The 27,378-nt window shown below is 43.7% G+C and overlaps 1 protein-coding gene across 12 annotated transcripts in view; it reads left to right on the top strand.

The window, feature by feature from the left end:
• Positions 1 to 27,378, top strand: part of LOC132402627 (uncharacterized) — a 381,320-nt gene that overhangs the window by 277,404 nt on the left and 76,538 nt on the right. For 5 of the 12 annotated variants that reach the window (XR_009514994.1, XR_009515010.1, XR_009515011.1 and 2 more), the window contains one exon: positions 13,086 to 13,522. The exons of 1 other annotated variant lie outside the window; for it this stretch is intronic. Coding sequence is in view for 3 of the 11 variants with exons in the window: in XM_059985546.1 (XP_059841529.1) it covers positions 25,032 to 25,390 (359 nt within the window). In the remaining 8 variants the exon portion in view is untranslated. Of the gene's footprint in view, positions 1 to 10,053; positions 10,525 to 13,085; positions 13,523 to 23,337; positions 25,391 to 27,378 lie in introns of those variants that run through there. 6 more of the 12 variants (XM_059985546.1, XM_059985545.1, XM_059985543.1 and 3 more) reach the window with 3 other exon arrangements.

The following is a 27,378-nucleotide window of genomic DNA, read 5'->3' as shown; positions in this document are numbered from 1 at the left end:
TACTTCTTCACAAATGCTGCCTGACCTGCTACGTGTTTCCAGCATTTCCCGCTTTTACTTCCTACCTCAATGCTCACAGTTTTAAGTTCAAAGTTCAAAGTAAATTTATTATCCAAGTACTTATAGTCAGACCATATACTACTCTGAGATGGCCGGCTGGTGGCTCAATGGCATCAGTGCTGGACTCCAGAGCGAAGGCTCCCCAGTTCGAATCCGAGTTGGACTACCCCCGAGCACGCTTTCCATCTGTGCTGGGTTGAGTGTCGAGCTAGCCACTCGACCTCATAATAAATACAAGGGTTGAGTCAGGAACATTAATATCGTGACCAGGTTAATCCGAAAGGAGATCAACCATGACACCGCGCACCAGACGAGAATGACTGACTGACATGCTAAAAAGAACTCTGAGATTCGTTTCCTTGCAGGCATTGATGCTAAGAAACAGATTAGAATCAATGAGCAAATACACACAAAGACAGACAGCTAATGTGCAACAGATGACAAATTGTGTAAATACAAAAAGAAATGCAAAGTAATAATAAACAAATATGTAATAAATAATATTAAGAGCATGAGTTGTAGAGCCCTTGAAATTGAGTCCGTAGGTTGTGGAATCAGCTAAGAGTTGTGGTAAGTGGTTATCCATTCTGGTTCAGGAGCCTCATGGAGGGGTAATGGTTCAAGGGTAACTAGGAGGTAATGTTGCAAAGTGGACAAGCTGACTGAGTGAAGAGAGACAGACATCCCGATTGATAGTGAACAGAGAATGAATGAACCATTTACACATGGCTCAGAGGCAGAGTAGTCACTGTGGGCGGACAAATTATTTGAGTCCTATGCAGTATGCTCAGCATGCAATTTTTAGATGGGTTTGCATTAAGAGATGAATGGTAATTGACAGAAGAACATATTGGATTTGTGTAAGTCTTTGAATACTTGTCTATCAATCTCATTCATTGAGATGAATCAGGAATATTAACTTGTGTTTATGGTCTGACTGAGAAAGTAGCTCAAAGTTGCCAATCATCTTCACAGCTTGTAATCAGAGTTGTGCAGATGGAGGAGTTATTGTCTTGAAGCTGCAGTCACCTATGTTCAAAAATGACCTCAGGTACCTAATAAAGAGGCTCTGAGTGTATGTTCGTGGTCTTCTGCTGCTGTAGCCCATCCACTTCAAGGTTTGACATGTTGTGCATTCAGATTTGCTCTTTTGCACACCACTGTTGTAACGCGTTGATATTTGAGTTACTGTTGCCTTTTTGTCAGCTTGAACCGGTCTGGCCATTCTCCCCTGACCTCCGTCATTAACAAGGTGCTTTCACCCGCAGAGCTGCCGGTCACTGCCAAAGGGTCTCGGCCTGAAACGTCGACTGTTCTGTTTTTCCATAGATGCTGCCTGGCCTGCTGAGCTCCTCCAGCATTTTGTGTGTGCTGCTTGGATCTCCAGCACCTGCAGATTTCCTCTTGTTTGCCGCTTACTGGATGATTTTTGTTGTTTGCACTATTCTCTATAAACTCTAGGAGAATGTTATGTAGGAACATCCCAAATCAGCTATTTCTCAGGTACTCAAGCCACCCCATCTGGCACCAAAGGTCAAAGTCAGTTAGTTCACACTTCTTCCCCATCCCATTATGATGTTTGGTCTGGGCAACAACTGAACCTCTTGACCATGTTTGCATGCTTTTATGCATTGAGGTGCTGCCACATGAGTGGCTGATTATCATCAACTTTCATCAACATGCTGATGTATGGGTGTACCTTATTAAGTGGCCACTGGGTGCATATTCTCCAAGAACAAATTTTTATTCTTTATTTCAGATCTTACAGAAGAGACAGAAAAACAGAATTCCATAATCTCCCCCCTCCCCAAGATAGGGAGTCCAAAACTAGAGAGCATAGAAATGAGAAAGGAAAAATTTAAAGGGGTTCTTAGGAGTAAGAATTGCACTCAGAGGTTGGTGATTAAATGGAATGGCTGCCAGTAGAGGATGCAATTTTTAAAACCCATTTGGACAAGTTCCTGATAGGAAATGGTTAGAACAGTGATTCCCAACCCATTTTACGCCATGGACAAATACCATTAAGCAAAGGGTGTGTGGACCCCAGGTTGGGAACTCCTAGTTTGGAGGAGAATGGCCAGAATGTAGACTAATGGGACTAGCTTAGATGGGTATCATGGGTGAGTTGGACTGAAAGGCCTGTTTCCATGCTGTCTGACTCTGTGATGCTGTATGATGTGTGAATTCTCTAAACCATCAGAACAAAAGGATACACTGTATTTGAAAGGTTGAGGAACTGAGGGGTATGGGAAAGTGGGCACAAGATTGTGGCACACATCTCTTTATGGGCATAAACGCAATCTGTGTATACAAGTTATTTTATGTATTTATATTTAGTATGATACAGTCATTGAAAACTACAGCACCGAAACAGGCCCTTCAACCCATCTAGTCTGTGCTGAACCATTTTAAACTGCCTAGTCCCATCGATCTACACCAGGACCATAGCTTTCCATACCTCTATCATCCATGTAGCTATCCAAAGTTCTCTTAAATCAAAGTCACATCTATCACCTGCTCTGGCAGCTCATTCCATTCTTCCACCACTTTCTGAGTGAGGATGTTTCCCTTCATGTGCCCCTAAAACACTCCACCTTTCACCCTACAACCTCTAGTTCTAGTCTCTCCCAACCTCAGTGGATAAACCTTGCTTGCATTTACTGTATCTGTACACCTCGATCAAAACTCCCCTCACCATTTTAACCTATTCAACCTTTCCTTACAACTCAGTTCCTCCAGACCTGCAAAATCTTCATAAATTTTCCGCTTTCTTTGAATTTTATTTACATCTTTCCTGCAGGTAGGAGACCAAAACCGCACACAATACTCCAAATGAGGCATCAGCAACATCTTGTACAACTTTAACAGAACAACCCAACTGCTGTACTCAATACTTTGATCTACGAAGGCCAACGTGCCTAAAGCTTTCCTTACCACCCAATCTGTGACACCACTTTCAATGAATGATGGATCTATATTCATTTTGTTTTTCTTTAGTATTGTGTTCCTTATCTTATTACGCTTTTGTTTGTGCATCAGATCCAGAGTAATAATCATTGCATTCTCCTTTACACGTGTGTACAGGAAATGACATTAAACAATTGTGAATCTCGATTTAGGGCTTTGCTGGTTGGTTCAAGGACTGAATCTTTGAAAGGAATTGGTAAGCTGGTAAATGGGTTAATTATTGCTACATGTACTGAGGTAGAGTGAAAGCATGTCCATACAGATTAATTCATTACACAGTACCAGGCAAAACAATAACAATAATAGATTAACATGTTTAAAGTACAGAGAAGTGCAATGCAAGTGGACGTTAGTACCATACTGTGCAAGTCTTAGCCACATGTAAAAATACTTTCAAAAATCATGAAACGAAAGCTTTCTAAACATCAAAAAAATTACTATAAAAAACAGCAAGCAACAAAAATCTAAATCAAACCAACATTTGGTGTGACCCTTCGCCCTCAAACCTGCATCAATTCTCTCAGGTACACTGCCGTGCAGTTTTATAAGAAAACCGGCTGGTAGGTTGCTCCAAGCATCTTGGAGAACCTGGCACAGCTCTTCTGCAGACTTTGGCTGTCTCGCTTGCTTCTGTCTCTCCAGGTAATCCCAGACAGCCTTGATGACATTGTGGAGGCCATACCGTGTAAAACCATATCAAAAATCTAAGGTGCCTGTGACCTTTGCACTGTAGGTCGGAAGTAGCTTTCTTGAACCAGGTGATGTGGGACATCATGTCTCTGTACCTCCTGCACAGTGGCAGTTGTGAAAAGATGGCATGGCCCACATGGTGAATATCTATGATGATAAATGTTGTCTTCTTAAGGCAGTGACCTCATGTAAAGTATAAACAGAAAAGATCTTTCAGATGCTTGGAAACGTTGGGCAATGAGGCACCACTTTATATAGATGCTATCGATGATAGGGAAGCTTTTGCCTGTAATATATTGGGCAGAGTCCACTGCTCTCTGCAGCTTCTTATGTTTCTGCATGTTGAAATTGTGCTTGGTGAGTTGAAGGAACTATTTCATGCTTTATGCATGCTGTTTCATGCAACTATTTCATTCACGCTGTTGGAGCAGTGCTGCCAGGATAATCAAGGACAAGACCCACACAGCCAACACATTTTTTGTCCCACTTTCCTCCGGGAGAAGGTTCAGGAACATGAAGATTTGTACAGCCAGATTTGGGAACAGCTTCTTTCCAACTGCGATTAGACTGCTGAACGGATCCTGACCCGGATCTGGGCCGTACCTTCCAAATATCCGGACCTGACTTGCACTACCTTACTTTCCCTTTTCTATTTTCTAATTATGATTTATAATTTAAATTTTTATTATATTTACTTCGATTTGTACCTAAAGGAGCACAAAGTGCAGAACAAATATCACCGTGATGATTGTACGCTCTGGTATCAATTGTTTGGTGACGATAAAGTAAAGTATCTCACGAAAACAAACATTAGAAAGTTACATTTATATAGCAGTATTCACTATTGAGGTGTGTAACTAGCAAATAGCGAGGGGTAGGAGCACTGATGAAGGGGCTTGTCATGTCCATTCGGGGCAGCCCACTCAACCTTGGTTCCCACCAGACACTCAGCTCTCACTTGTGGCTCCAAGTAGCTGCTTGCATGCAACAGTGGCTATAGCCCCGATACACTGCTTTGACAGGCAGGCTAAACCAGGTGAGGGCAGCCAGCAGGCCTCATGCCAGTGAGATAGGGACATGCCTGTCTCAGAATGTGAAGTCAGTTCCGGCAACTGAGAGATCCGATGGACAGGAAGACAGTTTTACCTGGCTTTGTGGCGAGTGAAGAGTATGACAAGGCACAGGAGATGTCACGGTCATCCACTGTAACCAAGATCCCGGTTTGTGCCAGCTACTCGTGCCACTGGACCCGGACTCTGAGGTCAAGAGAATGGAACTGCTCCAATGCAAGAGCTTTTCCACTTTCGGTTTCTCGGTCATTGTTGGATATAATGGACAACCAATCAATCAAAAAATATAAGAGATTCCGCAGATGCTGGAAATCTAAAGCAACACACACAAAATGCTGGAGGAACTCAGCAAGTCAGGCAGCATCTATGGAAAGGAATAAACTGTTAACATTTTATGCTGAGACCCTTCATCAGGACTGGGAAGGAAGGGGGAAGAAGCCAGAATGAGAAGGTGGGGGGAGAGGAAGGGGTACAAACTGGCAGGTGATAGGTGAAACCAGGTGAAGGGGAAGCTGGATGATTGGGGAAGGGGGTATAAAGTTAGAAGCTGGGAGGTAACAGGTGGAAAAGGTAAAGGGCTAAAGAAGGAGGGATCTGATAGGAGAGGAGAGTGGACCATGGGAAAAAGAGAAGGAGGAGGGGCACTAGGGGATAAGTGATAGGCAGGTGAGGAGAAGAGAAGAGTCAAGAGGGGAGGCAGAGAGGGGAAATAAAAGAAAAGGGGAAGGGGAAAATTACTGGAAGTTAGAGAAATCAATGTCCATGTCATCGGTTATTCAGACAGAATATGAAGAGTTGTTCTTTCAACCTAAGAGTGGCTTCATTGTAGCAGTAGAAAAGGCCAAGGACTGAAATGATGGGAAGGGAATGGAAATTGGAATTAAAATGGTTGGCTACTGGGAAATCCTGCTTATTGAAGACAGAGTAAATGTTCTGGACACCTTCAAATGATTGATTGATTTAATCATTCACTTCAAGATTTCTGAAACACAATAAGAAGGAAATAAGCGATGATATTAAGGGTTGTGATTATACCAAAAATGTTTCCGTTCAAACATTGTAATTAGTGAATAATTCCCTAAATGAGATCATCCTTAACAATTACTCAGTGAACACAACACACAGCTGCCAGGCGTCACAAGATAATGTGTTCCCATTGTCTTTCTTGATGGTCCATTGATTCTCCAGATTGGACAGAGTGGGAGCAATTGTCAGGCACTATGTTTTGTGAAATTCAATCAAAAAGTATTTATTGGGGTGTAATAGTCATAAATTAACTCCACTATGGAAATTCTCAATTTCTGCGAAAGGTGGAGAGTTAGGCATGGGGCTAGCAACCCTATCCCGTAAAAAACCAGTGCTACGGAAACGCCTAGAGAAGCTCCAAAGACCTCATCCCTACAAGAGGAAGGAGCTACTATATGAGGATGGGAAAGACTGGGAACAACTTGAAAGACTGCACTGGGATAGAGGACTCTGTTGGGCTACTATCAGCGGCCCATTCCCTGGCAGGTGTTATGGGTTTAAAGAAAAGAATAATCACAAATTGCATGAGTTTACAGAAGCTTGATGCATTTGATGGTATAAAGAATTGAGACATTTGACTGGTGGGATGCTGGTTTCTCAAGCTGAAGATTTTAGAGCCAGGGCAGGGTTTCAGGAATTAAGACCACTCGAGAAGGTAGTGGCTCTTTAGAATTGTTTACCTCAGTGGGCTTTGAATGCTCAGTCATTCAGTATATGTTCTTCTTCTAGGATTGTCGCCATGTTGTGCTGGAGAGGCTAGTGACCTCCTGAGAGTGATGCCATCTGGAGCTTAGCTTCTGGTAGGGTCACCCATGGCGATAAGGTCAAGGGATTAGATTCTAGACAAAGAGCAATCCAACCAAGACCTCAACTAGTGGAGGTTGCGGAAGATGATGACGCATCACAATGGCAGTGAAGGTGGAGGAAGGCTGCAGCATTGCAGGTCCCCAGTCTCCTTGGATTCCATGCCACTGGATCCTGACCATGGTCTGTTAGGATAGTGTGGTTGCTGCCTGTACCTCATCTTCCCCATTATATTTAAGGGATGTGGTTGAGTAAAACAGGATTAATATAATTGGCTGGTCGATGGTTGGCATGAATTTGGTAGGCTGAAGACCCTGTTTCTGTGTTGTATAACTTAATGACTCCAAGAATTAATTGGGTTAAATTTTTGGCAACAGATTTACACGGAGAGTGTGTGAAAAGGCATACAGTCATAGAGAATTTATCTTCTCAATCTTCTCTTCTCATTGGTCACACTTGGAGCATTGTGTGCACTTTTGGCCCCCTTATCTAAGAAAAGGCATACTAGCACTGCAGAAGATCCATTCAAGGTTCTCAAAGATGATTCCAGGAATGAAAAGGTTAACTTGTGAGGAGCATTTGATGGCTCTGGGCCTGTACTCCCTGCAATTTAGAGGAATGTGGGGGGAGGGGGGAATCTCAATGAAACCAACTGAATATTGAAAGAGCTGGATAGAACAGACCTGGAAAGGATGCATCCTATAATGAGGGAACCTAAGACCAAAGGGCACAGCCTCAGAATAAAATGATGTCCCTTCAGAACGGAGATGAGGACGAATTTCAGCTAGCCAGAGGGTGGTGAACCTGTGCAATTCATGACCTTAACAGCAGTTGATGGCAAGTCAATGGGTATATTTAAAATGGATGTTGGTAGTTCTTGATTAGCCAGGGTATCAAAGGTTATGGGAAGAAGGCAGGAGATTGGACTTGGGAAGGATAATGAAGTAACCATAATCAGTTGGCAAAGCAGACTCGAAGGGCCTAATTCTGCTCCTATGTCTTATTACTGTCAAATTAGTATTTGACTTAGCTCATGTTAATATTAAATTCTTCATTCATTCACTGCATCAGCTCACATCTGACTTAGAGGCATGAGGGCTACTTCTTTGATGGGATCATGCTTTGCACAAGAAGTCACAGAGTTAAACAGGAAGAAGGCCCTTCATCGCAATGATTCCTTACTGACATTGAACACCTATGGAATATCAGGCAGGCTCGAACCTCTGAATGTCATACTTTTCCTCCCTTTTCCTCTATAGTGCACAGTTCTGGTCACCTACTACAGGAAGAATGTCAATAAGATTGAAGGAGCGCAGAGAAAATGTACAAGGATGTTGCTGGGAATTGAGCACCTGATTTATAGGGAAAGGTTGAATGGGTTCAAACTGTTCAATTTAATATCAGAGAATGTATACAGTATTAAACCTGAAATTCTTACTCTTCATAGACATGCATGGAACAAGAAACTCCAAAGAATAAATGATAGGAACAGCAGAACCTCAAGAACCCCCCCTCCCCTTCACACGCACAAGCAGCAGCAGTAGTAGTGGAAGCATCAACCCTCTCCATTGCCCTCCCCCCCCCTCCACTTGCCCCATCAAAAGCACCAACCCCCACCCACACCCACCATGCAAGCAAAAGCCCTCAAAGAGACCATCACTCCAGTATCTCAGACAGGCTCGCTCTCACCAGTGAGGGAAGGAGAGGCTGCTCCTTCAACAATGAGAGTGGAGACCAGCGGATTGCTGTTCCAATATTACAATCTCCTGTGTTGCTTCTCCAGGCCTCTGACTTGAGGATTGTCAGGATCTCACCCTTGAGACAGAGACAGACAGAGAGATAGAGACAGAGACAGACATCGCTCGAGTACAGGGGCTTTCTTCCTACAGCAGCACGCTCCGCCTGTTGTCCCAATGTTTCAGTCTCCCACGACACTTCGGTTGGCAAAATCGGTGAGGGACCAAATCATCGATGGGGCCGCTTCCTGAAGGCGCATGTCTCCTGGAGATAGTGAAAGGCCAGGCGGCACAGCGGTGGAAACACCCACCACCTGTGAAGAACTGTAGTTTGAGCTGCAGCTGTAGATCATGGACTCTGACAGAACATCAGCCACCTTGAAAAGAAAGACACATAAAAAGAAGAAGCTGTTTCGTGGATGAACTGGAAGAAGTCACCTGGGTCAATGGCACCATCTTTCCCAGCTCCTCCCTTTATTCCCTAAAGCACTGGAAAATGAAAGGAGATTTGACAGAGATATAGAAAATTCTGAGGGGTCCAGATAGCAGTCTTTTTCCACTGAGATTGGGTGAGACTAGAACTAGGGTTCACATGTTAAGGGTGAAAGGTGAAATGTTTAAGTGGAATATGAGGGGAAAGTCTTCACCCAGAAGGTTGTGAGAGTGGGGAATGAGTTGGAGTGGAAATGGTAGATGAAGGTTTGATTGCATGGGAGGGCTGTGGAGGGCTGTAGAGGGCTATGGTCCAGTTGCAGATCAATGGGACGAGGCAGAATAACAGTGTGGCATGCACAAGAAGAGCTTGTTTCTGTGCTCCTGTGCTCCATGACTGTAAAAGTGAATTGGATAGTTCAGTTCAGGTGCCTTGCTGTTCAGCGTGGGCGATCATGTCTTCCCATCCATCATGGTCCCTGACTCTCCAAATTGTAGTTTCTAACCTTGATGTTGTTCCATCTCTCATTCTCATTCTCTGTCAGCCTCTGCTTCTTTTTCCTTCCAGCTTTCCAGTTGTAACTAAATGTTCTATTGTCTCTCTTCGCATGATGTGTCCAAAGAATTTTGATTCCTGTTTTCTGATTTTTTTAAATTAATATATGTTTTATTTTCATTCTCTGTAGAACTTCTTCCTTGGTTATCCTGTGCGTATACGATATGCATAGCATTCTCCTGAGGAACCACATCTCTGCTGCACTGATTCTTTTTTCCATTGCATTTGTGACGGTCCATGACTCACAGCCGTACATCAATATAGGGAGAATGTAGCAGCTGAGAGTTCCAAGGCGGATGTCAATTGCTATTTTCTTGTTCGTGAGGATGTTTCTCATTTCTGTAAATGCTGTCCTTGCCATTGCTCTTCTTGCTTTTATGTCTGTTTCGCATTTGCCATCAGATGTTACCCATGATCCAAGGTACTTGAAGTTGTGAACTTGTTTCAGGATTTCATTTTCCAATACAATCCTACAGTTTGGGATATCAGGTTTCTTTGATATTACCATTACTTTAGTTTTCTTTTTGTTTAAGATTTGGCCAAGTTTTTCGCTCTCTGTGTTGACGGTAGATGCTAGTTTCTGTAAATTTACTTCACTGTTTGTTATCAGTACTGTATCATCCGCATAGCGGAGGTTGTTGATATTGTATCCTCCTGTACTTATTCCAGGTGGGTCTTGAATGGTCTCATGATGTCTTCCCTATGCAGGAACATGCTATGAAGGAAGTGCAAAAGGGGAAATCATCAGGACCAGATCACATTCCAGTTGAACTGTATGAAGCGCTGGAAGATTTTGGTGTAGAGAAATTAACAATCTTATTGAATAGAATATACAACAGTGGCAAAGTACCAGAAGATCTTTTAAAGGCAGTGTTCATTGCATTGCCAAAGAAACCAGGTGCAGCAGAGTGTGGACAACACAGAACAATTAGTTTAATGAGCCACCTCACAAAAATTCTACTTAGAATCATCGTGTTCAGAATAGGAAACAAAATTAAACCAGAAATCAGTGAAGAACAGCGCGGCTTGGTTGGAGGCAATGGGACATCAAATGCAACTTATATTCTCAGGAATATTATCAAAAGGTCAATAGAAGTGCAACAAGACCTATGCTTCTGTTTCATTGACAACACAAAAACCTTTGACACAGTGAAACACCAAGTCATCATGAAAATGCTTAAAGGTATTAATATCAATGGAAAAGATCTAAGAATAATCAGGAATCTGTACTGGCAACAAAGCGCAGCCATACGGATAGACAACGAGATTGGTGAATATCAGCCAATAAAGCAAGGAGTCAGACAGGGTTGTGTCCTATCACCAGACCTGTTCTCTCTGTACGGTGAAAACATCATGAGAAACGTACAAGACCTATCTGGAATCGGATAAAAATTAGAATTAATGCGGCCATGAGGAGAGATGTTGCAGTTGACTGGATAGCTCATCCAAGGGTACACAATGGGCTGAGTGTCCTCTTTTGGAGATGCTTCAAGACCTCTGGCATGAAGACCGTAATTCAAAGGAGCAGAATTAGGACATTTGGTGATAATAAACCTGATTCTGATTCAGACCTTTGTGTCAGTTCCACCTTTTCATCATGGCTGATCCATTTCCCTCTCAATCCCATTCTCCTGCCTCCTCCCCATAACTTTTCATGCCCTGACTAATTAGAACCTATCAACCTCTGTCTTAAATATACCCAATGACTTGGCATCCACTGCCAACTGTGGCATTGAATTCCACAAATTCATCACCCTCTGGTTAAATAAATTCCTCCTCATCACCACTCTAAATGGACATCCCTCTATTCTGAAGCTGCTCCCTCTGGTCAGCTGTTTATTCCTCTCCATAGATGCTGCACGACCTGCTGAGTTCCTCCAGCACTTTGTGTGTGTGGTGCTCTAACAAAAGACACAGTTGTATTTAACATCACTGTTAAAGTATCTTCACAAATGCTTCATTAGTGCCTAAAGCAGCAAGAGCAACTTTGCTGACATGTGTAAATGTAAATAGATTTTAATTAAAATCACGCAACGCGTCACTGTGAAGATTCAGTGTCAGGCTGACATCACATTCGGTTCCCACAGATTCTGAGCAATTTGCTAATTAATTGTTGGATATTGATCTAAACCAAATATTATTACACGTTCAGGCAAACATGTTTGTCTTTTCCTTTTGCACACTCTGTTGTTGCTTGGATGCCTGAATGGTTCAATGCCTTGCTTGTTAAAAGTGTGTTTAATGTAACATTAATTTCCGAAAGCTCCCTTCCTGAAAGCACTATTCATTTCATCTTAAAATTTTCTTCCCCCAAGTAGTTAATCTGATCAACCTTTCTGGTTAATCTCCCACCCACATAGCATCTATCAATTATTCCCATCACTACACTGCACTGTAAGCACTTTAAATCATTTTTAATAATGCTATTGACACTGTAAATCATGCTGGTATTTAGGTATTCATGCACATTTTATTCCATATATGTACTTCTAACTTTATTTTTATGTATAATTCTTTAGAATTATCGAATGCTGTTTTTGTTGCATGTGGCGTCCTGGCCAACATACCACGGCAAATTCCCAATTAATGTAAATGTGTACAGTGAATAAACTTGATCCTTGCCTGAACATACAACCCTACATCACAGTACAGGCCCTTCAGCTTATGATGTTTTTCCAACTTGTTCACTTACCCCACAATCAACATAACACTTGCCTGCTCCATAGTGTGGTTGATATAATACAGGACATGGGACATAGAACAACAGAGCAGAGTGTGGGCCCTTTGGTCCAAGATATTTTGCCGATCTTTTAACTTACTCCATGATTTACCTAACGCTAGCTGGCACAGTAGTGTAGCAGTTAGCATAATACTTAACAACAGCAGCGATCGGAGTACAATTCCTGCCATTGTTCTGTAAGGAGTTTGCATGTGGGTTTCCTCTGAATGCTCTGGTTTCCTCCTACATTCCAAAGGCATATGGGTTAGGGTTAGGACATAGAGGCATGCTATGTCAGTGCCAAAAGCATAGCGACATTTGTGGGCTGCCCCCAACACTTCTCTGGGCTGTTTTGGTTGCTGATGCAAACAGCACATTTCATTGTATGTTTGATGAACCTGTGACAAATAAAAGTAGTCTTTATCTTTACCTTCCTTTCTGCATCTATTTCCTTAATATATCAGCCTTTACCACCATCCCAGTATTCTGGGCACTTACAACTCTGTTAAAAAAACCTACGTGATATAAACCAAATCCAATTCTGATTTGATAGCTAGACTGCAAATTTGGTCTTAGGCAGCATTTTGTAAAGAATAATGGGGAAAAGGTTGATGGGAGGAGGGTAGGAAGGAAGGTGGGTTTGAAGTCACTCTAAAGCATTCTCAGGAAAATATATTATTAGTTTTGGGAATAATTCGGAAAACGTGTAACTCAGGTGGTTCATGGTTGGGTTGAGTTGTTCTCCAATCCTGGCAACTTACTTGCAAATATTTCGCCACCATGCAAGGAGTCAATGTGCTGTTGATTGTGGTGTGTACTCCAGATACTTGGCTTTTGTATTCCAATCAGCTGATTGAGAAGTATATAAAGGTCAAGGATCAACACTGTACTGACACTATCTCCTCAAATGGTGACAAAACATTTGCAAGTAAATTGCCAAGATCGGAGAACAACTCAACCCAATCATATTTTTAGTCTGCCTCAAGAGGTTCCTAATTTCACTCCTCTCTCTCTTCTCTTTACAGATGCCATCGACCCTCTCCCCCCCATCAGTCTTCTCCAAGGATCGTCTCCTTGTCATTGGTGGAGAAGCTTGTGAGGTCCTCAGATCCAAAGGAAATATGAAGGGTCACTCCCCACTCAACTTGCATTTCATGTCTCTGGACCCTGACCCTGATTTGTCCAGGACCCTGTGGTGGCTGGCTCTGCATCAGATGCCCCACATTAAACAAAGTCATGCGCAGTCGATTTCCATTAAAGGAGTAACCCTCGTGAAAACATTATACCTTCCAGAGATCACACTGCTATTCTCACTGCTGATGCAAGGTTTTGACCTGAAACATTAACAATTCCTCTGCCTTCCACAGATGCTGCTCGACCCATTATCAGGTCTTGACCTGAAATGTCAATTACTTATTCCCCTCCATGCTGCCTGACCTGCTGAGATCATTCAACATTTTATGTGAGTTGATTAAGATTTAAAGCAATTGCGGAATCTTTTGTGTGAAGGAAAGTGCTTTTTCCTCTGAACAGACAGATCCATTGATGCTTACCCAGTTCTTTGGCCTATCTATCTATTTATTTAGAGATACAACATGGTACCAGCTCTTCTTATTCAATGAGCCCACACTGCCCAATCCTACCCATGTGACCAGTTAATCAACTGCCCTGTAGTTTTTGGACTGTGGGAGGAAACCGGAACATGTGGATGAAATCCATGTGGTCACGGTGAAAACGTACAAACCCCTTACAGACAACAGTAGTAATTGAACCCTGGTTGCTGGCACGACAGTAGCACTATTCTAACCACTATGTTACTATGCTGCCCCATTTAAACAGAAGATCTCAGTTGGCAGAGAGAATTATAGTCGATATCGTTTCCTTACAGCGAGGCTCTGAAAAAACGGATTTGAGTTTCTGAGCAAAAGCTGTGAGTGTTGCCAGCATTATCAAGGGTCCTGACATTGATAACACAGGGGAGCTTCTGTTACTCGATGAGTTAAATTAATGTTGACTCACCCCAGTGTACTGTGTCTGTTGGCTTCAAGCCAGGACTCCCAAACACATCATCAGCACACTCATCGCTGGTTAATAAATCCTTAGACATTCCCTCCTTCCACCTATGTTCTCTCAGATGACATCACAATTCTCTTTGGTTACCCTGCCTTGCAGTCCAATTATACAGTGATCACACTGCACAAAGTATCTGACTGCGATATAAAACATATAACATAGAAAGTACAGTCCTGTGCAAAAGTCTTAGGCACATACTGTATATATAGCTAGAGTGCCTAAGATTTTTGCATAGCACTGTATCAATTTTATTTATTGCTGTGTGCTGCTGTCACAAGAAAAAAACAAATTTCATGACATTTGTGAGTGAAGATAAACCAGATTCTGACATGGGTCTCCATTGTGGACTGAGAGTAAGAAGGGTGCAAGGAAAAGGGGAAGGGAGAGGGGAGGGAGCAGGAAGCACCATAGAGACATTCTGTACTGATCAATAAGCCAGTTGCTTGGAATCAAATGACCTTGCCTGGTGTCTCAGGGCTGCCTGTGTCTGTAGCCTCGCCGCCCCCTGTTCCTGACACTCCTTCTCAACTACTTGAGCCACACCCCTCCTGCGGCACTCCACCCTCGCCATTCCCAACCTTCTTTGCTACCACCAGATTTTAAAACTTTCTCTCTGCTCCACGTTGAAAAATACAGTACTGTGCAAAATTCTTGGGCATCCTGTCTATATATATGTGCCTAAGAGTTTTGCACAGTTCTGTAGAAAATAGAACATAAATTGTGGAACATACAATATAAATCATACAATATATTCTGTATATAACAAAGAATACAGAATATAAAACACAGAATATAGAACAGTGCAGCACAGGAACAAGTCCTTCGACCCAAGATGTTGTGATGAGGTAATTAAGCCAATGACATCAAATTAAACTAAACCCTCCTGGAAGCACTTTATCTGGATCCCTCCATTCCCTGCACATTCATGTGCCTATCTAAGAGCCACTTAAATGCCTCTACCACCAGCGCCTGGCACCTCACACCGGGCACTCACCACCCTCTGCAAAAAAAAAGCTTGCCTGCACTCCCGCCCTCTCTCCTTAAGCACAGGCCCATTAATACATTAATGTCTAGTGTATTAGACATTAAAACACTGGGGGAAGAAACTGCACATCTCTCTCTTTGACTCTCTGCCTCTCATTCTCTCCCTCCCAATCTTTCTCTCACTCACTTTCCCTCTCTCACGCTCTTTCTCTCTTCATCACTCTCTCTCACACCCTCATTCACTCCCTCTCTTTCATTCTCTCTCTCTCTCTCTCTCTCTCTCTCTCTCTCTCTCTCTCTCTCTCTCTCTCTCTCTATGCATGGGTACCATAAATCAAAGCATCATTGGAGCCTGTAATGAGAAGATATAGCCCCAAGAGGAGTGAGACACTTTTCATTGCCATAAATCAATAGCACAATGGAATGATTTGAAACCAACTGGGATGGAAGATTAAGCCACTTACTGCAGGCAATTCACTTATAGCTGGCATCGGACAGTTACTTTAGCGCCTCTTGTATGCGAATTGGGGAACATGTGTTTCCGCGACACCTTTCGTTTTCATTATGTGATGTCCCAAACTTGAAATCTAGTCAATTCTGGCATGAGTAGCTAGCAGCCAATCTCCTAGTAACCTTGGCACTAATGGTTGGGGTGCTGGGGTGCCAGGGATAATTCCCTGAGAAGAAAGGCAATGCCATGGTGTAATTATTGAACTGAAAGCTGACGCCTCTGGAACTCCAGCTATTCCACTGCACTGCAGAGGGATTTAAGCTGAAGTCATAAAACCATTGGGTACAGGAGCAGAATTAGGCTATTCAGCCCTCTAGTCCATTCCACCATTCAATCATCGCTGATATTTTTATTTCATTCCTATTCACCTGCCTTCACCCCATAACACATAACCGCCTTACCGATCAAGAATCCATTCATCACTGCCTTAATTGCTTCCAGTAACTTGAACTCCACAGTCATCTGTGGTAACAATTTCCACAAAAGCACAGCCCTTTCTCTGAAGAAATTCCTCCTCATCATTTTAAACAGACATTCCTTTTTTCCTGAGGTTGTGCCCTCAGATCCAAGACTCCATTCTCCATGTGAAACATAGCTGTGGACGCAGCTCATCACAGGAACCAGCCTCCCCTCTGTCGACAATCCTCCCTGCCATGGTGAAGCAGCTAATATAATCAAAGACCCCATTCATCCCGGACGTTCTCTCCTCTCACCTCTCCAAATGGGCAGAAGTTAGAAAATCCTGAAAGCATGTACCACCAGGCTCAAGGACAGCTTCTATCTGAGTGTTATCGGACCCTTGGATAGACTTCTTTTACAATACGATGAATGTTTGCCTTGCAATTTACTTCATTCTAAATTTGCAATTTATTACTTATTTGCACCACACTTCTTCAGTAGCTTCTACACTTTATTCTGCATTATAGTTTTGGGCTGTTTGGAGGGTCCAGGGAGGGGTAGTATCTCTGCTGAAGGGTCTTTTTGTATCCATTCCAGGGCATCTCACTCACCTTTGGTCCCCACCAGACACTTAGCTCTCACTTGTGTAGCTGTTTGCACATGATAGTGCTTCGACAGGTGAGCTACCCCAGATGAGGGTAGCTGGCGGCCTCGTGCTCTGCTAAGGTAGGGAGACATGCCTGTTCTTGCGTGTGAAGTCAGCTGCAACACACTGTGGAGGTGCAATCTACAGCCAGGAAGGTGGTACTGCAATGTTGTGGGGAGTGAAGGGCGTGACAAGGCACAGAGGACGTCATGATTATCCACTGCAACCAGAGAAGACCCCAGTCTCTGACACATGTTCATACACTGGACCCAGACTTCTGAGAGTGAGAGAGTGGCATTGTCCCATGCAGTGGCTTTGCCACTTTAAGAACTTACCCGCACAGGTCTGTCATCGTCGGACACAATAGATAACCACCATACTAGTTACTACTTTACATTGTTCTTGCCCAACCAATGCACTGTGTAATGATTTGACCTTTATCAACATTATGCAAGATTATCTTTTCAATCTATCTTGTTATATGTGATTAAAATAATTAACCAATACCAATACTATGCCAACCAAGAAGCCCATTGAAGCTAGTCTTATTTCCCCATGTTTAGCCCAAATCCTCTAAACCTTTCCTATCCATGGACCCATCCAAATGTATCTTAAATTTTGTTAATGTACCTGCCTTAACCACTTCCACTGGCAGCTTACTGCAGATACTTAACACACACTGGATGAAAAAAAATGCCTCTCAGTTTCCTATGCAATCTCTCCCCTCTCACCTTCAGCCTATGCCTTCTAGTTCTTCACTCCCCAGTCCTAGGGAAAGGACTGTGGTGCATTGACCCTGTCTATGCTCCTCGTGATTTTAGATATCTCCACAAGTTTACTGCTCACTTACTCACTCTGGATAAGGAACATTACAGAACACAAGTAATTGCCATTTCTGCAGACAAACAACCCTTCTGGACAAAACCTTTCCTTAATATTGCAATGCCATCATGGGAAATGCACTGAATGAGTCACTTATTACCAGGCTGCTCTGGTTAGAGATCGTTAGATTGCTTGGTATGAGGAGATTTGGTAAGTCAGCAAAGAACACAGAACAGTTACAGCACAGGAACAGGTCCTTCAGCCCACAATGCTATGTGAATCAATTTAATTTGTAAACAAATGGACAATGAACTAGCCTCTTCTGCCTACACAATGTCCATATCCTTCCATTTTCCTCACATTCATGTCCCTATCAAGATGTCTCTTAAGAGTCCCTGATGTATCTGTCTCGACCAACATCCGAGGCAGGGCATTCCAGACACCCGCCACTCTCTGTCAAAAAACTTGTTGCTCGCATCTCCTTTGAAATTACCCCATCTCGCCTTAAATGCATGCCCTCTAGCGTTAGACATTTTGACACTGGGAGAAGGTACCCTAGGGAACACCACTTATCACAGAACTCCAGCTAGAATAAATTCCTTCAGCCACTACCCACTGTCTTCTATGCTAGCTCCCAATCCAAATAGCCAATTCACCATAGGTCCCAGGCATCTTAATTTTCTGGATGACCAAAAGCTCTTGCAAATTTCTACAGTTGTATAGTGAAGAGCATTTTGACAGGTTGCGCCACTGCCTTGTACGGAGTCTCCAGTGCAGGAGGCTGCAAGATTTTGTAGACTCAGCCAGCTCCATCATGGGCACAACCCTCCCCATCACTGAGAACATCTTCAAGAGGCAGTGACAACCATTGCTAAAATTCCTCTGGGACGTGTCCTCTTCTCAATACTATGTAGGCCTCCGTTAGTCTCGATAGACCATGGATTTGCACCTTGGAAAGTTTCCAGGGCACAATCCTGGGCAAGGTTTTTTTGTGGAAGGCCAGCAGTTGCCCAAGCTGCAAGTCTCCCCTCTCCATGCCACCGATGTTGTCCAAGGGAAGGGCATTAGGACCCATACAGCTTGGCACTGGTGTCGTCGCAGAGCAATGTGTGGTTAAGTGCCTTGCTCAAGGACGCCACACGCAGCCTCAGCCAAGGCTCGAACTAGTAACCTTCAGATAACTAGACAAACGCCTTAACCACTTGGCCACTCGCCAACACTTTCAATACTATCACAAGACAAGAGCCCAAAGGTGCAGCCACAGTGAGTTAAAATGGGTTCTTCAGCTCCGCCATTAGATTTCTGAACAGTCTACAAGCCCTTGTTATTCCTTTTCTATTTATTTATTTGTAATCAGTTCTTTAAGGCTATAATAGCTGAGGGAGGTCCTGGGGATAAGCTCCCACTACCTATTAAATGCTCCCGGTAACATGGGGCTCAAGAAGCCTCTGACAACCAAGTCCAGCTCCTGGCCTTCACGTGTGGCTTAGCTACTAAGCCTGGCGGAACTGTTTCCACTGACAGGGGAAGGGGCAAGGGCGGATTCTTTTTCTTCTTGGGCTGTTTGCTCCCAGTGCAACATAGGCCTCTCATCTTCATTCTTACAAGTCGATGGTATGGTTGGAGTTCATCAATAGTTTTGTAATCCATTGTTGCAGGGATCAATCCATACAGCTTCACGAGAGCTCTGTTGGCCAGCGTTACCCATTTTCAGCTCTCACGGGGATGTAGGGTTGGATTTTGAGAGGCCACACCTTAAAACCAGTCGCTATGGGCAGATGGGGCCCATCAGCCACGGTTAGCAGGTCATCCAGGAGAAGGGTAACTCCGCTGTCTTGCGACTATACCCACCCATGGGGAAGGCTACCGGAGTAAACCCCAAGGAAAAATCCGAAGCTGGAGTCCCTAAGGTAGTCCTACGCCGACTTCAAAGCTGGCTGGCAACTCCTGCCAGGCCTGGCTGCCAAACTGTATCAGTCTCTGCCGTTAATTTCAATTCATCAGCCGTGTGGAGAGGGCTAGCTCATGACACAGGCAACAGCCTGCTCTCCATAGCATACTGCCCTGGCTTATGTGTCACGTAGACAGCTGGGATGCCTCATTCATGGACAATCCCGACCAACGGAGGTCCTTAAAATGTATAGTAATTTTATATTTTTTGCACTGTTCTTCTGCCACAAAATAACAAGTTCCATGTCATGTAAATAAGTGATGATAAGTGCTGATTCTCCTCAGTGTTTTCACAGATTTGGAGGTTTCCCTGGCACAATAACTTTTACTATCAATCCTACGCTAAAAGAAAGGGGGTGGCGGTGACACACAGGCGCAGAGTGGAATTTCACGACATACGTCAGCGATAATTAACCTGATCCTGATTCTGAAATAGCAACAGACGCTGGGAGGTGGGGACACAAGAGGTGGCAGGTGCTGGGATCTTGAGCAACAACCGATCTGCTGGAGGAACTCGGGGTTGGACGGCGTTAGCGGGTGTGAGGAATTGCCAATGTTTAGGGTTGGAAGCCCGCGTCAGGACTGAGAGTGGAGAGATGAGGTGGTGAGTAAATGGAGAGGGGAGTGGTGAGAAAGGTTTCTGAGGTGATTGGTGGACTGAGAGGATGGGAGGTGACAGGTGGAGGATACAAATGAATGCAGATGAAGGAATCTAATAAACCATAAGACTAGAAGACATACTGTAGATGTAGCATTTGTCCATTCAGGCCATCAAATTGACTCTGCTATTCCATCATGGCTAATTTATTATCCCTCTCAACCCCATTCTCCTGCCTTCTCCCCATAACCTTTGATGCTCTTAATACTCAAGAACCTATCAACTTCTGCACTTTAAGTATACCCAGTGACTGGGCCTCCACAGTTATCCGTAACAATGAATTCCACAAATTAACCACCCTCTGGCTAAAGACATTCCTCTTCATCTCTGATCTAAATGGATGTCCTTCAATTCTGAGGCAGTGCCTTCTGGTCGTAGACTTATCCACTATTCTTGTAAATATTCTCTGGACCATCCCCATTGCCGGCACATCCTCTCTTAGATAAGGGGCATGAAACAGCTCTCAGTACTCCAAGTGTGGTCTGACCAATGTCTTATAAAGCCACAGAATTACAGCCTTGCTTTTATATTCTAGTCCTCTTGAAATGAATGCTAACATTGCATTTGTCTTCCTTACCACCGACTCAAGTTGCAAGCAAACCTTTAGGGAATCCTGCAGAAGGACTAGGTCCCTTTGCACTTCTGACTTCCAAATTTTCTGCCTGTTTAGAAAATAGCCTTAGTACAGCACAGAAACTGGTATTTCAGCCCATCTAGACCATGCCAAAATCATTTAAATTCCCACCAACATGTGGGACCTTGGCCCTCCAAATCCCTACTATCCATGCACCTATCCAAATTTCTTAAAGGTTGAAATCGAGCTCGCATGCACCACTTGTACTGGGAACTCATTCCACATTCTCACGACCCTGCCACTGTGTTCCCCTTAAAACTTTTCACCTTTTGCCCTTAACCCATGACCTCTGGTTGTAGTCCCACCCAACCTCAGCTGAAAAACACCTGCTTACATCAACCCTATCTACACCCCTCATGATTTTGTATACCTCTGTCTAATCTCCTTTCAATCGTCTACAGTCTAAGGATTGAAGTCCTAACCTATTCAATCTTTCCTTACAAGTCAAGTCCTCCACACCCAGCAACATATTTGTGAATTTTCTTTGTACTCTTTCAACCTTATTTAGATGTATCCTGTAGACAGGTGACTAAAACTGCACACAATACTCCAAACTAGGCCTCACCAATGTACCTTATACAACTTCAGTTTAACATCCATCTCCTGTACTCAGTACATTGACATATGAAGGCCAATGTGCCAAAAAATTTTTACCACCTTATCCACCTGTGACACCACTTACAATGAATTATGGACCTATACTCCCAAAATACCTTTGTTCTACCACACTCCTCATTGCCCTTCCGTTCACTGTGTAAGGCCTACCCTGGCTGGGCCTACCAAAACGCAACATCTCACATTTGTCTGCGTTAAATTCCATCTGCCATTTTTCAGCCCATTTTTCCAGCTGATTCAGAGCCCTCTCCAAGCCATGATAATCCTCCCCAATGTTCATTACATGACCCCTCCCCCCCATCTTGGTGTCATCTGCAAATTTGCTTATCCAGTTAATCACATTATCATCCAGATCATTGATATAGATGAGAAACAACAATGGACCCAGCACTGATCCCTGCATTACAGGCCTCAGGTCAGAGAGGCAACCATCTATTACCACTCTCTGACTTCTCCAACAAAGTAAAAGTCTAATCTAACTTACTACCTCATCTTGAATGTAGAGGGACTGAAACTTCTTGACCAACTTCCCATGCAGCAGTCAAGTGCTAAAGTCCATGTAGACAGCTTCCATTGTGTTGTCTTCATCCACTTCTCTGGTAACTTTTCGAAAAACACTAAGATTGGTTAGACACAACCTACCATGCACAAAGCCATGTCTACTATGCTTAATCAGTCCATAACTATCCAAAGGAGGTGTTGGAGTTGTTAAAATACATTAGGACGGATAAGTCCCCGGGACCTGATGGAATATTCCCCAGGTTGATCCACGAGGCAAGGGAAGAGATTGCTGAACCTCTGGCTAGGATTTTCATGTCCTCATTGTCCATGAGAATGGTACTGGAGGATTGGAGGGAGGTGAATGTTGTCCCCTTGTTCAAAAAAGGTAGTAGGGATAGTCCAGGTAATTATAGACCAGTGAGCCTTACGTCTGTGGTGGGAAAGCTGTTGGAAAAGATTCTTAGAGATAGGATCTATGGGTATTTAGAGAATCATGGTCTGATCAGGGACAGTCAGTATGGCTTTGTGAAGGGCAGATCGTGCCTAACAAGCCTGATAGAGTTCTTTGAGGTAGTGACCAGGCATATAGATGAGGGTAGTGCAGTGGATGTGATTTACATGGATTTTAGTAAGGCATTTGACAAGGTTCCACATGGTAGGCTTATTCAGAAAGTCAGAAGGCATGGGATCCAGGGAGGTTTGGCCAGGTGGATTCAGAATTGGCTTGCCTGCAGAAGGCAGGAGGTCGTGGTGGAGGGAGTACATTCAGATTGGAGGGTTGTGACTAGTGGTGTCCCACAAGGATCTGTTCTGGGACCTCTACTTTTTGTGATTTTTATTAACGACCTGGATGTGGGGGTAGAAGGGTGGGTTGGCAAGTTTGCAGATGACACAAAGGTTGGTGGTGTTGTAGATAGTGTAGAGGATTGTCAAAGATTGCAGAGAGACATTGATAGGATGCAGAAGTGGGCTGAGAAGTGGCAGATGGAGTTCAACCCGGAGAAGTGTGAGGTGGTACACTTTGGAAGGACAAACTCCAAGGCAGAGTACAAAGTAAATGGCAGGATACTTGGTAGTGTGGAGGAGCAGAGGGATCTGGGGGTACATGTCCACAGATCCCTGAAATTTGCCTCACAGGTAGTTAAGAAAGCTTATGGGGTGTTAGCTTTCATAAGTCGAGGCATAGAGTTTAAGAGACGCGATGTAATGATGCAGCTCTATAAAACTCTAGTTAGGCCACACTTGGAGTATTGTGTCCAGTTCTAGTTGCCTCAGTATAGGAAGGATGTGGAAGCATTGGAAAGGGTACAGAGGAGATTTACCAGGATGCTGCCTGGTTTAGAGAGTGTGGATTATGATCAGAGATTAAGGGAGCTAGGGCTTTACTCTTTGGAGAGAAGGAGGATGAGAGGAGACATGATAGAGGTGTACAAGGTATTAAGAGGAATAGACAGAGTGGACAGCCAGCGCCTCTTCCCCAGGGCACCACTGCTCAGTACAAGAGGACATGGCTTTAAGGTAAGGGGAGGGAAGTTCAAAGGGGATATTAGAGGAAGGTTTTTCACTCAGAGAGTGGTTGGTGCATGGAATGCACTGCCTGAGTCAGTGGTGGAGGCAGATACACTAGTGAAATTTAAGAGACTACTGGACAGGTATATGGAGGAATTTAAGGTAGGGGGTTATATGGGAGGCAGGGTTTGAGGGTCAGCACAACATTGTGGGCCAAAGGACCTGTACTGTGCTGTATTGTTCTATGTTCTATGTTTTAACTATCCAAATACTTATATATCAAGTCTCTTAGAATACTTTCCAATAACTCTCCCACAACTGATATCAGACACAACGGCCTATAATTTCATGCTTTCCATTTAGAGTTTTTTTTTGAACAGCTGAATAACGTTGACCATCCTCCAGTCCTCTGGTACCTCTCCTGTCATTAAGAATAATTTAAATATCTCTGCTAGGACCCTAGCAATTTCTGCACTTGCCTCCCATATGGCCCAAAGGAACACCAAGTGAGGCTCTGGGGATTTATCCACCCTGATTTGCCACACAATTGCCACACCTCCTCCTCTGCAATCTTTACAGGGTCCATGAAGTTGATACCACTTTGCCTCACTTCAATAGAGCCTGCGTCTGTCTCCTGAGTAAATACAGATGCAAAAATGTATTTAAGATCCACACGTGGATTACCATTCCGATCTTCCAGGGGGCCAACTTTGTCCCTTGCAAACTATTTGCTCTTAATATATCTGTAGAATCTGTTATGACTCTCCTTCACCTTGTCTATGCCTTTATTCCTTCTAAGAAAGTGCATGACTATATACTTCCCTACACTGTATTCCATCTGCCTCTTCTTTACCCATTCTCCCAATTGGTCTTATCTTCTTCTGCAGACACCCTGCTTCCTCAACACTATCTAGTTCCCCACCTATATTTGTGTTGTTCACAAAGTTGGCCACAAATCTATCAATTTTATCATTGAGATCATCAACATATGATGTGAAAAGAAGCAGTCCTGACACTGACACCTGCAGATCACCACTAGTCACCGGAAGACAACCAGTGGAGATTGAAAGGGAGGTAGGGTGGGCAGATGTGGCCATTAGGGGCAAGGAACTCAATGGATAGAGAGTGAGAGGCCTACCATAATGGTATTACATGATGGATTCAACTCTTCCACTTATCTGCTCCCATCTTCTCACATCATTACCCCCCTCACCCACCCACCCACCATCCTCATCACCTGGTCTCACCTATCACTTACCTGCCAGCTTGTATTCCTCCCTTAATTCTGGCTTCTGCCCCCTTCCTTTCCAGTCCTGATGAAGTATTTTGGGAACTGCAAGCTGGATTTAAAGAAGGAGCTGGTAATCCTTGGTGTTAACATTGACAGCAAGTTGCTGTGGGATAAACACCTTTCTACTATTTCAAACAAGGCTGGACAAAGGCTTGGAGCTCTGCGTAAAGTAGCATCCAAACTAGACAAAGAGGGCAGAACCACGGTTTACAAAGCCCAGGTACAAAGTATCATGGAGTATGCCTGCTTATCATGGATGAGTGCCTCACAGAGTGTCCTCAGCCAGCTTGATTCCACTCAAAGAAAGGCTCTCAGGATTACAGATGTAGATGAAGCCACAGCTCGTGAGAATCTAGCCATCAGTAGCTTACACCACAGATGACAGGTTGTTGCGGCTACTCTGCGATACAAAATGCACACCAGCCACAGCCCTGCAGACCTTCGCGCCATCATCTTATGAGAGACGGCGCACAACATGATCAAGTTTATCTACGTCTGCTCATGCTGTTTCTCTACCTGATGCGAGAACCTACACACTGGATAGAAGTGTCCTTTACTGTGCTATCAAAATTTGTAATAGCCTTCCAGATGCTGTGGTTGGAAACATCTGCGACGATGGGGTCCAAGCCTTCAAGAGTCAAGCGCACAAACACCGATCATCTCTGGGAGGGAAGTCACATGCTTCTTCATAAGCTGTCACAAAGGGGACCAGGATGGCAATGCTTGGTGTCTGGCAGGTAGGGTTAATACCCGACTTTCAAGAGAACCTGTGAGTTAAATTCTGGCTGGACTTAGTCCTTAAACTGCTGGAGAACTGTGCAGAAAGTACAGGTGCTCTTTTCTCCCGGTAGGGATTAATTTTTAGTTCCAAGTGCTCCGGCCATGTTTTGTCACTCTGCAACCTTATCCTTCAATCTCTCTGAATTATGGAGGACAGCGTGTGTATAAATGTCTCTCTCCAGCAGACTTCATCATGATCATCATGACTCCAGTATTTCTACTATTTTTAAATATTTCTTTAATGGTTACATATGATTTTTTTGTGTTCTATCGCTGAGCAGCAGTGAACCATCTGATTGGCCTATTAGTGTTCTCTTTAGAAGTGGTTGACTTGATCAGCATTTCAGATCTGGCTATTGTTCATGAATGCACTTAATAAAAAAAAAGTGTCTCAGACCGAAATGTCAACTGTTCATTTCCCTCCTAAAGGTAATGCTAGAGGAGACTCAGCCCTTAAGCTTGCCCAACAAGTCTGAGATTATTGCTCCTTACAAGGATGAGCAACTGAACGTTGACATTGTAGTTCGGGGAGACATTCAAAGAGGGAATGTAGTTGTAATTGAGGATAGTATAGTCAGGGGAATAGACGCAATTCTCTTTGGAGGCCAAGTGATTTGGTATATATAATGTGCAGAAAGGTTCTTGATAAGAAAGCTTGGCAAATGCTAAGGTGAGAAGGCAGGAGAATGGGGCTGAGAGGGATAATAAATCAGCCATGATGGAATGGACTCATGGGCTGAATTGCCTAATTCTGCTCCTGCGTCTCCATTGTTGTGCCCCGACCTGCTGAGTTTCTCCTTCATTTTGTCTGTGGCTTGCTTCTGATTTCTTTGTGTTCTTGTGTCAGGGACTGCAGTTAGGTTCAAGAGTCTGGCATGGTTCGATGAAGTTGTTGACCTTCTGTGCTGTGAGATTGAGGCTGCCACTCATAAGTTGGTGTTGCTGGCTCATCTTTCATTTCTGATTGCTGCTGAGTGGTTTCCCAGCCAACAATATGCTTCGCTGCCTCTGTATGCTACTGGGTTCCAAACAGCTCAAGATGGATCTGCATCCCAATGTTTCTGATTGAGAAGGAGCAGGGAGTGGGTGGAATGGGCTGTCGATAACAACATAAGGAGTAGAGGCAGAATAAGGCCATTTAGCTGATCAATCCTTCTCCACCATTCTATCATGGCTGAATTTCCCTCTCAACCCCATTCTTCAGCCTTCTGTTCATCACCTTTGATGCCCTTACTAATCAAGAACCTATCAATCTCTGCTTTAAGTATACCCAATGATGGCCTCCACAGCTGTCCACGGCAATGAATTCCACAGATTCACCAAACTCGGACTAAAGGAATTCATAGTGATGAAAAAGTGCAATACAGAAACAGGCCCTTCAGCCCATCTAGTCTGTACTGAACCAGTTAAACTGCCTACTCCCATCAACCTGCACCAGCACCATAGCATTCCATATCCCCACCATCCATGTACCTATCCCAACTTTGCTTAAATGTTGACGTTGAGGTAGCACTTATCATCTGTTCTGACAGCTTGTTCCACACTCTAATGATCCTTTACGTGAAAAAGATTCCTCTCACGTTCCCTTAAGCTCTTCACCTTTCACCCATGACCTCCGGTTGTAGTCCCACCTAACCTCAGTGGAAAAAGCCTGCTTGCATTTACCTTATTTATACCCCTCATAATTCTAATACCTCAAGTCTCCTCTCAGTCTTCTCATTTCTAAGGAATAAAGTCCTAACCTATTCAATGTTTCCTTGTAACTCAGATCCTCCAGACCTGTTGACATTCTTGTATATTTTCTCTGTACTCTTTTAATCTTATTTACATCTTTCCTGTAGGTAGGTGACCAAAACTGCACACAGTACTCTAAATTAGACTTCAACAAAGTCTTTTATGACTTCAACATAGCACCCCAACTCCTGTACTCAATACATTAATTACA

The sequence above is a fragment of the Hypanus sabinus genome, chromosome 12 (genome assembly GCF_030144855.1).
Source record: "Hypanus sabinus isolate sHypSab1 chromosome 12, sHypSab1.hap1, whole genome shotgun sequence".
Classification (NCBI taxonomy): Eukaryota; Metazoa; Chordata; class Chondrichthyes; order Myliobatiformes; family Dasyatidae; genus Hypanus; species Hypanus sabinus.
This window is presented reverse-complemented; position numbering and strand designations above follow the sequence as displayed.